Source organism: Plasmodium gallinaceum (genome assembly GCF_900005855.1).
Source record: "Plasmodium gallinaceum strain 8A genome assembly, contig: PGAL8A_v1_76, whole genome shotgun sequence".
Taxonomy (NCBI): domain Eukaryota; phylum Apicomplexa; class Aconoidasida; order Haemosporida; family Plasmodiidae; genus Plasmodium; species Plasmodium gallinaceum.
Window position 1 is genome coordinate 1,465,219 of NW_021628238.1, and position 10,508 is coordinate 1,475,726.

The 10,508-nt window shown below is 15.6% G+C and overlaps 3 protein-coding genes across 3 annotated transcripts; all 3 read left to right on the forward strand.

Moving 5' to 3' along the window:
• Positions 1 to 163: 163 nt before the first annotated feature.
• On the forward strand, positions 164 to 760 carry PGAL8A_00227600 (conserved protein, unknown function; the record flags this gene model as incomplete). The annotated part of the gene is made up of 1 exon (XM_028670997.1): positions 164 to 760. The coding sequence occupies one exon, from the start codon at positions 164 to 166 to the stop codon at positions 758 to 760; it is 597 nt and encodes a 198-aa protein (XP_028527694.1).
• Positions 761 to 1,417: 657 nt separating this feature from the next.
• LLR14.1 (leucine-rich repeat protein) lies at positions 1,418 to 2,505 on the forward strand (the record flags this gene model as incomplete). Its single annotated transcript, XM_028670998.1, has 3 exons — positions 1,418 to 1,498; positions 1,615 to 2,159; positions 2,382 to 2,505. 3 exons carry the CDS (start codon positions 1,418 to 1,420, stop codon positions 2,503 to 2,505), a joined length of 750 nt encoding a protein of 249 aa, XP_028527695.1.
• A 5,394-nt stretch (positions 2,506 to 7,899) lies between these two features.
• Positions 7,900 to 9,861, forward strand: PGAL8A_00227800 (zinc finger protein, putative; the record flags this gene model as incomplete). The annotated part of the gene is made up of 1 exon (XM_028671000.1): positions 7,900 to 9,861. The coding sequence occupies one exon, from the start codon at positions 7,900 to 7,902 to the stop codon at positions 9,859 to 9,861; it is 1,962 nt and encodes a 653-aa protein (XP_028527696.1).
• Between the last annotated feature and the right edge of the window lie 647 nt (positions 9,862 to 10,508).

Here is a 10,508-nt window from a genome sequence, read left to right on the forward strand (position 1 = left end):
TTTATAAATATTTTCTACTAAAGATACATTTTATTAGTGTTTTATTTTTAACTATCTGATAAATTTTATTTTTTTGAATTTCATAATTTTACAAAAAAAAAAAAAGAAGAAGATTATAAAAGAGAAATAATTTACTTCATTTAATTTTTTCTTCATTTATATTATGATAAAGAAGAGAAAATTAAAAACTGATAATAAATGCATGAGAATTCCCTTAGAAAAAGATGAAGACTTGAAAATTCAAGAAAGTACTAAAAACGAATTAATTCATAAAAATTTTAAAATATTGAAATTAGAAACCTCAAAAAATCTTAAACTACTTCAAAATATAAGATTAAAAAAGAAAGGAATAAATGCTGACAATATAATCTACGAATCAAAAGTTTTAGAAAAAAATGAAAAAGAAAAAAAATTATTAGATAAACAATTTACCAAAAACATTACTGAAAAGGAAATAGAAGATGCTCATGTAGAATCATTTATAAGAGAAAATATGAAGGAATTTTATGAAGAAAAAGATGAAAAAAAAAAAAAAAAAGAAGAGCAGGATGATATTGTTAAAGATTTATATAAAATATCAGATCATTTAAAAGTTAAAAGTTCTATTAATGATAATTCAGAAAAATTAAATTGTATTACGGGAATTACTGAGATACCACTACCATTAGAAATTAAATTAAAAAATATTGAAGAAACAGAAAAAATTAAAAGAAAATTTTTAAGAAATGCAAAATTTCTTAATACAGAAAGTAATAATTAATATTTTTACCTATTATAATAAATGATAATTTATCACATAAAGAGAAAAATATCATTATATTAGAATAATAAGTAGTTACTAAATTACCGTAATTTAAAAAAAAATATATATTCTTTTAAAGCTACAGTGCACTTTTATTAAAAATAAAATTAAAGAATTTTTATGTATATTCATATAATATAATAAGATAATTTTTTTTTATTAAATTATTTCAAAGTAATGAAAAATTTGCTTTATCAATTTAAAATATGATTACATTTAATTAAAAAGTGATTAACCTTTTTTAAATTATTTAGTTTTATATTAATTATAGATGTGTATTTCGTCCTTTATTATTTTTTTATCATTTCTGCTATTTTTTAAAAAATCTTTAAAAAAAATGTCTTCTTAAAATTTTTATTTTTTTATTTTTATTTCTCTCCTTTTTTAATTTTTTTTAGTGTGTGTTTAATATTATATTACTCATTTTTTTTTTTTTTTTTTAAACTTTCCTTTAATCTTTTTCATATATTTTACCTTAATAACTTTGTGTTTTTTTTCAAAAATGAACATAATTTATGAATGTATATTTTTAGAAAATTATTAAAAAAAGAAAAAAATATAAATATTTTCATATATAAAAATTTTATTAAATAAAGATATAAACTTTCTTAAATTATGGAAAACTTTAATTCATTAAAATTAAGCTACAATGAATATGAAACCTTACCTAGATTTTACGAAACAAATAACACTCTGGTAATTAAAAATTACTAAAAAAAAAATTGTTTAAAAATAATATAAATGAAAACTTACATTTAGTTTATTTATATATATAAGTATATTATTACAATTAAAAATGTTTTATACGTAAGAGTGAAGATACAAATGATGAATCTGATAATTCTGATAAGAGGAAAAATTTAAATGACGATTTAAATAAAGACGAAAATAATAAGATAGAAAAATATATTAAGTTAAAAAATACTATGAAAATATGGGCAGGAACAAATAAAATAATTACGTATGAAAAAAAAAATGTGTTAGAATTAAATAAGATAATTTATAATTATAATAATAAGGAAATTAACGTTTCTAGTAATTCAAAAGTTCTAAATATAAATAATAATAACCTAGAGGATTTATGTTTTATGAATGATCTATTGAGATATATATATCAGCAAAAAAATATTGAGCTAACTATTAGTTATTCAAATATTATTTCTTTAGATATTTCCTTTAATAATTTAGTCACAATAGATGATAGTTTATTGGTATTAAATAATTTAAAAACATTATATATCCATTCAAATAAAATTGAGAATATAGGAGAAATTCAAAAACTTGAATCATTATCTAAATTAAAAAATCTTACTTTAGAAAATAATCCTATCATGGAATTATATAATAAATTTTATCGGTAATATATAATTTTGTTAAATAATATGATTCAATATTAAATTCTTATTTTTCTACAAATATTTAAATATTTTATTAAGAATGTAATAAAATATTTTATTTATTATTTTTTTTTTTCTCTTTTTTTTTATATAAAAATTAATGTTATTTATTTCTTTATATCTTTGATAATTTCATTTTTTTTAACTAATTTTCACTCTATTTTTTATAATTTTTTTTGTAGACCATTTGTAATTCATTACTTACCTCATATAAAATCTTTGGATTTTCATGATGTTACTAAAATAGAGAAAAATAAATCAGATATAACATTTAACACTCATAAGTATAAATTTAACTTACAATGAAAGGTTTGGATTTTTTCATTAATTTTTTTGAAATTTTGATATAAATTTAATTATTTTTTTTTTTTTTACTATAACTTATTGTTCAAAGAATGGTTCTTATTTTATTTTTATTATTATTATTATTTTTTTTTTTTCTTAAAATATATTTTATTTATTTTTAAGTAACTCTTTTTTTTTTAATAGTTTAAATACAATATTATTTTATGAGATTTGCAAAATGTACAAATACAAATAAAAGTATATTACTTTCATAATAAGATAAAAAAAACTATAATTAATTATATTAATATACTAATTTTGAAGAAAAGATACAAATAAAAATAATTTTTATTATATGCTTTTAAGCTTTTCTACTTATTAAAGAGCTAAAATAATATGTAAATCTCATAAATAATCTTCTACATTTTAATGAATTTAAACAAAATTAAAAATTTTTTATTTTAATTAAAATTTTTTTTCACATTTAATTAGATATATTTAATTTTGCATAAGAATAGCAATATATCATTGTAAAGGACACCTTTAATTTTCCAAAAAAAAAAAAAAAAAAGGAAAAATAATTAAAAGAATATGAGACTATGTACAAAATACAAAAAAAAAAAAAAAAATAAAAATAAAAATAAATAATTTTAAGTAATTTTAAAGAAAATTATGAAACATAATTTTTATTATTCAATTCAATCTTATTAGAATATCATTTCAATATAAAAAATTGGACAAAAACATTTTTAATATAGCCATGCAAAGATTTATATGTAAAACAATGTTGCATAAAATTTATACACATTAGGTGCATTTATATACTTATATGAAAAAATTTTAAAAATTATAAACATGCTATTTTTATCTTTAGTAGTGGTAAAATAAAACTTCAATGATAATAAAAAAATAAATATGTAAATTTTTCAAAAAAAAACATACAATGTTATTTTTATAAATATATATTTAAATGTGCATGTATAAAAAATAAAAAAGAACTTTTTTTTATTTATGGACAAAAAAAGTAATTTTTTTCTTACATGCTCTTGATTTATATAATAAAAAAATTGTAATAAAAAAACTGAAGTTGATATTATCTTTTATTATGTTTTTATTAAAATTATAAAAAAATATAACAAAAATAAAAAAAAAATAAAAAATATATTAAAAAGTTAAATTAAATATTGTTCTTATAAAAAATAATTTTATTGGATGTTTTAAAAAAAAAATAAGTTTTTATATCTACAATGAATAATTAAAAATAGAGAAACATGCAATGTGTTTTCCTCTACACACAAAGTTGTAAAAAAGTTAATTTAATATTTCTATTTATATGAAAAATAATCATTTTTTTCCACCATTTAATTTTATTATATTTTGACACTTTATAAAATTTTCTAAAATTTAATTTTTCATTAACCATATTTTGCTAATATTTTGTAACATTAAGAAAAAAAAAAAAAAAATATATTATATAATTAAATTTATTATCCATCATAATAAAAAAAAAAAAAAAGATAAAAATAATATTTTTTTTCTTTAAAATTTTTATCAGACATAAATTCATTTTTATATAAATATTATTTTAAAATTAGAAATTTATTATGAGTGAAATTCCAAACAATATTTTTTTATGCACGTTAAAATTCATAATTAATTAGAAATAATCTTAAATTTTATGTTAATACTCATATATATATATATATTTGCATATGTATGTTTAAGGAACAAAAATAGGTTATTTAAATTTTTTACTGTACTTTATTTAATAAATAACATTTTAACTTAAAGTAATATATATATATATATATATTTTTTTTTTTTCATATATATGAAGTGTTTCTATATGTATTTAGATGCAAAAATTCAAATGTTGTATCTTTATTTTTTTTACACCATAACAATTGCATCATTTTCTTATGATTCATACCTTAAAAATACACTTAATTTTAATTTTTAATAATTTTTTTTTCTTTTAATAATTTGTTTAATTTTAATAATTTGTTATGAATTAAAAGTGTTCACAATTTTTTCATAAATTTGGCTTTAATTTTTGATCTTTTTACATGTATTTATACATATCTTAAGAATAATAAATATTTGGATCCTTTTTCTATAAATCCTTTTTTTTTTATATTAAATTTGATGATTAAAAAATTAAGCATAAAAAAAGAGCTAAATAATAATTTAATTTTATTTGCACACAAAATTTTACAATTTTTTTTTTTAGTTATATACATTTTAATAGGATGATAAAAAAAAATAATATGTAATACCAATAACAGTTTTATTTTATTAATTTTTTTTTTTTTTTTTTTAAATAAAAAAGTTTCTATAAAACATATTTAAAATAATTAATTTATACATCAAAAAAATAATATATATGATAACGTATGAATTATGTTTAAATTTTTGATTGAGCTTTCAAAGTTAATATTTCTGTGAATTTATTTTTATTTTTAATTGTAAAAAATATTATCTATTTAACTTTTACTTTTTAGAAATATTACGCACATTAATAGTAAATTTTAGTTTTTATACAAAATATAAAAGAAAAAATATAAAATAAAGTGACGTCTAATTTATTTATATATATATATATATATATATATTTAATAAATTCTATAATTATTTTATATGAGGACTGCTATTATTTTTTTTTTTCTTTTCCGCTTTAAAGAATTAAACTAATAAATTTTTAAAATAGAACTCCATTTCTACGTAAATTGCACCTTTATCGTTTTTTTTTTTTTTTTTTTTTTTTTTTTTTTTTTTTATATATATATAATTTCCTTATATTTATTTGACATTAAATTACTTTAGCTTCTTATTTTTAATATTTATGCACTAATCAAATGTTACTTCCTATTTTTTTTTTATAATTTAAATTGCACTTGTTTTTTATTCCGCTTAATATACAAATGCCCAATATGATTTAAGTTTACACTTTTAAATACATTTTTATTTTATATTTATCCAATTTTATTATTTAAGATTACATCAGTCAAATTTAGTTTTTTTTTTTTTTTTTTTATTTTCCTGTAAAATCTTTCATAATAATTTTTTTTTTTTTTATTAGTTTATGTTTCATTATATAAAATAAATTTTTTTTGGTTGTATAGACAAATTTAAAAAGATGTTATAAAAAAAAGCGTAAAATTTTTTGACAGAATTTTAGATTTAGCACACACATTTTTGTATTATATATATATATATATGTTTGATATTATTTATTTTCTATTAAATATTTTAAAAGTAAAAGAAGAAAAACAAAAAATTTTGTTAATATTTATTTTGTTTGTTTTCACTATTATAATAAAAAAGTTATATATATAAAAAAAAAAATATTAATAAATATATATATATATATACATAAAACATTAGAAAATTTTACTTATGTTCATATAATATATTTTACATATTTTGTGAAATTAATATATATTAATTGTTAACTAAGATATTTATAAAATTCATAATAATTTATTTTACATTTATTTCCATTTAAAATATTTATTGAAAAGTATAAAAAAATAAAAAATTTTAAGTGTTATTTTTTGAAAACTAAGACCTTATAGATTTATTTGATTAATATTTAATTTTATATTTTAAATTATCTTTAATAACGAAAAAAAATATAATAGAAAAAAAAATACTTTTATTATAATATATATTTATAATTATTAATTTATTATTAATATAATTCTAAATATTTTATTACCATTTTTAAAATTTGATGCATAATAATATATTTATAAAAACGTCTATTTTTTTTTTTTTTTACGTTATGTTATTTTGTATAGAGTTTCTATTATTATTTGTAATATATTTTATTCTATTAATCTGTCTTGTGTTATCACATAATATTTTATCTAAATAAGTAGCATGTATTTAAATTATAATAGTAAAAAAAAAAAAAAAATTAAAATAATTTATTATCTATATTTAATAGAAAAAGAAAAAAAAAAAAAAATATATTTATATTTGAAATTATGTAAAGAATGATATATTTTTGTTTAATTTTATATTTTTAAATTTTTTATAAAAATAAATCACTCTTTTATTCTTTTTATATTTTGAGTTCTTTTCATCATATATATATTTATATGAATTTTCTTTATTTAAAATTTATGAAATTAAATGTTATTTTAACTGAAAACAAAAAAAAAAAAAAATTTTTTTTTAGAATCCATCTATTTATTGGAACTTTAATGTGTAATAATTTATTTATTTATAAAAATTGTCTTTTTAACATTTTTGATACAAAACAAAGTATTTTAGTATTATTAATGGTATGTTTACTTTTTTTTTTTTTTTTTTCGTTTTTTTTTTNAAAAAAAAAAAAAAAAAAAACGTAGGAAGAATAATTTTATTATTTTTTTTCTTTTTCATTTTGTTTTGTTTTTTTGTTCTATGTGTATTTAAAAATTAGCACGATTTATCTTAGTGTATTTACCTAATGAATTTATAAGTAGAAAAAAAAAAAATTATTATTTTGTACTTTTGTCTACTAATAAACTTAAAACATTTTATAAAACAAAGAAAGACATATATTTATTTATTTGTAAAACATTTTTTTAAAATTAAATTTCTTTTTTTTTTTTTTTTTTTTTAAGCATTTTTGTTAATATTACATTTTATTAAATTATTATATATATCAATAGACTTACTTCTTTTCTTTTTTCTTTTCTATATAATATTTTGTATTCATATTTAAAAAAAAAAAAAAAAAAAATTGCATTATTATTTATTAAATAATATCATTTTATTTTTATTCACAATAATTTATATATATATATATATATATTCACATAGGTATAGATATATTTATTTTTATGATTTTTATTCTAAATTATATTGACACTAATTTTTTTAGTGTAATATATTTTTATTTTATATTATTTTGTAGTGTAATTTATTTTGATTGGTTTTGGTATATTTTGATTAATTTTGATTAATTCTAATATTAATAGTTGTATATATTTTAAGATTTATTTTTAATTGAAAATCTTAAAAGATAATTTTTTTTATATATTTGTTTTTTTTTTATTCAGAACAATTCTATTTTATCTAATATTTATTGTTTAAATAATATTTTTGGTTTTACTTTTTTTCCTTTTTATATGTTTATACTTATAGTTATCATTCTTAGTTTAATATATTTTATTTTTTATTGATTTGATTTGATTTATTTATTCATTGCTTTTTCTTTTTTTTTTTTTTTTTTTTTTTTGTTGTTGTAAGAGTCATATATATATATATATATATTTATATATATATGTATATAATAATCAAATATTTTCTCAATTTTTTTCTCAATAAAAAATAGTAAAACATTACAATTTTGTAATATTTTTTATTTAATTTTATTTTTGTTTTTTTTTTGTTTTTTTTTGTTTTTTTTTTTTTTTGGTAAAAATGGTATATGCGACTTTATTAAGTGAAGAAGATTTGAGTCGATTTAGAACAAAACAGTGTAAAAGATTATTAAATGGTGGTTGTAATTTTGGGTTAGATAGATGTCAATATAGCCATAATGAATTTTGGAATAGAAGATGTCCATTTTATTTAAGTGATTCCTCTTTTATCCGTTATATAACAATAATGTGTCCAGATGTAGAAACAAAAAGTGATGGTTCTATTAATAGTTTATGTTTAAGGGGAGGTGAATGCCCTTTTGCTCATTCCTCTGAAGAAATTTTATACCATCCTCTTTTTTATAAAACAAAAAGATGTGAAGATTATAAAAAAGGATCATGTAATACTTACTATTGTCCTTTTATACATGGTTTAGCAGAAACGAGAGTACCAGGAAATTATAAGTTACCTTTTACTAATGGTATAAATATTCCAAGTATTCCTAATGTCATTATTGTTGACAAAATAGATATATGCAATAAGAACAGTAATGGTTTAATTAATGATAAATATGTTAAAAGTTTTTCATTAAAAAAAAAAAGTGATTTAAAATTAGAAGATATGAATGATAATGATGTACATAGTAATAAAATGAATGCTATGACTTCAACCGCCTATTCTTCTGTTGATTCCATTTCTAATAAAAATGATATACCGAAAATTAATATAGGAAAAATTGCTTTATCATTTAATGATAATTTATTAAACTATTCTGAAGAAGATCTAAAATTAAATTTATTTAATAATACTCCATTTGAAAACTTAAACAATTATACAAGAAGTAGAATAAAAAATTCTATTAATTCATTTGCTAATTTTGATGCAAACAGTAATAATACAAATAATTCAAATATTTATTCCTCAAATTATAATGAACTTATTTCTAATAAAATGAATGGATTTACTGCAAAAAATGGGAACAATTTTTCTATTAGTTCAAATATTTCTAATAATATTATAGATTCTTTAAGTGCAAATCAGAACTTTAATAATTTCAATACTTTAAAATTAAAACAAAATCATTCAAGTTGTAGTACAGCCGCACATGAAATCAATTTCAATGAACAAGAAGCTACCAGTGATGATATAAATGATGATGAAGATGATTATTTAGATAATGAAGAAAATTTAAATACATTAATTCAAAATAAAAAATGCGATTCGGAATCATTAAATAGTGATAGTAAATTAAACTGTAATTTAAATAGTACAGAAAATGATAAAAACAGTGAAATTAATTTGTTAGAAGTTATCAAATGCTTAAAAACTTTATATGATAAAATAATCAAAGGTAATTTAGTTTTTACTCAAGAGCAATGGGATAATATTGCACAAATTGCTTATGAAATTATAGGAGTAGTTGAATTTAACAGAGTTTTGAAATTAAAAAAAACTGCCAACAAAATAAAAAATGACGTTTATAATAAAAATAAGGAATTTTTATTTGATGAATTAAAAAAAAATGAAAAGGAAAGAGAAAAAGAAAATGGAGAAATAAAAAGAAAAGATCATGCATTTTTAATAGAAAATAAGAAAGATTATACTAATGAATTCATGGAATACGATTCTGAAAAAGATAAAATGATAAATAAAATAAATAATGAATTAGACAAAAAAAAAGATATTAATATAAATGGTGCAATGGATACAGAAGAAAATAGTATAGTGAATTTTTATCACCAGCAAGTTAAAGAAAATTATTTGGATGAAAAAAATGAAAAAGATTTATTATCTATAAAAAGGAAATTTCAAACGAGTCCAGTAACTTCTAATAATGATAATAATGAAAAGGAAACTGATAATTTGGATAATAAAATCCCAAATTTTAAAGATAATTATTTTTTAGAATATTATAATTTAAATAAAAATAATGTTAGCTCTACATTGGAAATGAAGGATAATAATGAAAAACTTCCCTCACAACAACAGTTCGTATCTTTTTTTTCTTTTTTATCAGAATAATATATGTATATATATAAAATGAGTACATAAAAAAAAAAAAAAAAATATATATATATATATATATTATTTTAATAAAATTAAATAAAATAAAAAGCATAATAAATTAAAAATTTATTATAATTTTAAATTTAAACAAAAAAAATAATATTTCATTGTATTTTTATGAATATTGCATAAGTATATTAATTACCTACATATATATATATATATATAATTATACATACATTTATAGAAATGACAATTAAAGAAAAAGACACAAGAATATTTTTACTTTTTTTAAAATAGCATTAAAAAATTAATGTAATTATATTTCATTATTTATGAATTTTTAATTTTAATTTTTTTTCATTAAAAATTGTAAATAATAAAAAAAAAAAAATAATTGTATTTAAAATCGACAAATTCATTTTTTTTTTTTTTTTCTTTTAAAGAATATTTTTATAAATAGTTTTTATTTTGAAATTTTTCATATGAAATACGTTGTTGTTTATCAAAAAATTTTATTTTATTTTATTTTATTTTTTGTAATAATATTTTATAATATTTTCTCTCTAAATTAATGTTTCAATAAACGGTTTTATGAAAAAAAAAAAAAATTAAAAAAGTATAAAACAACGAAAAAAAAAAAAAAAAAAAAAAAAAAATTA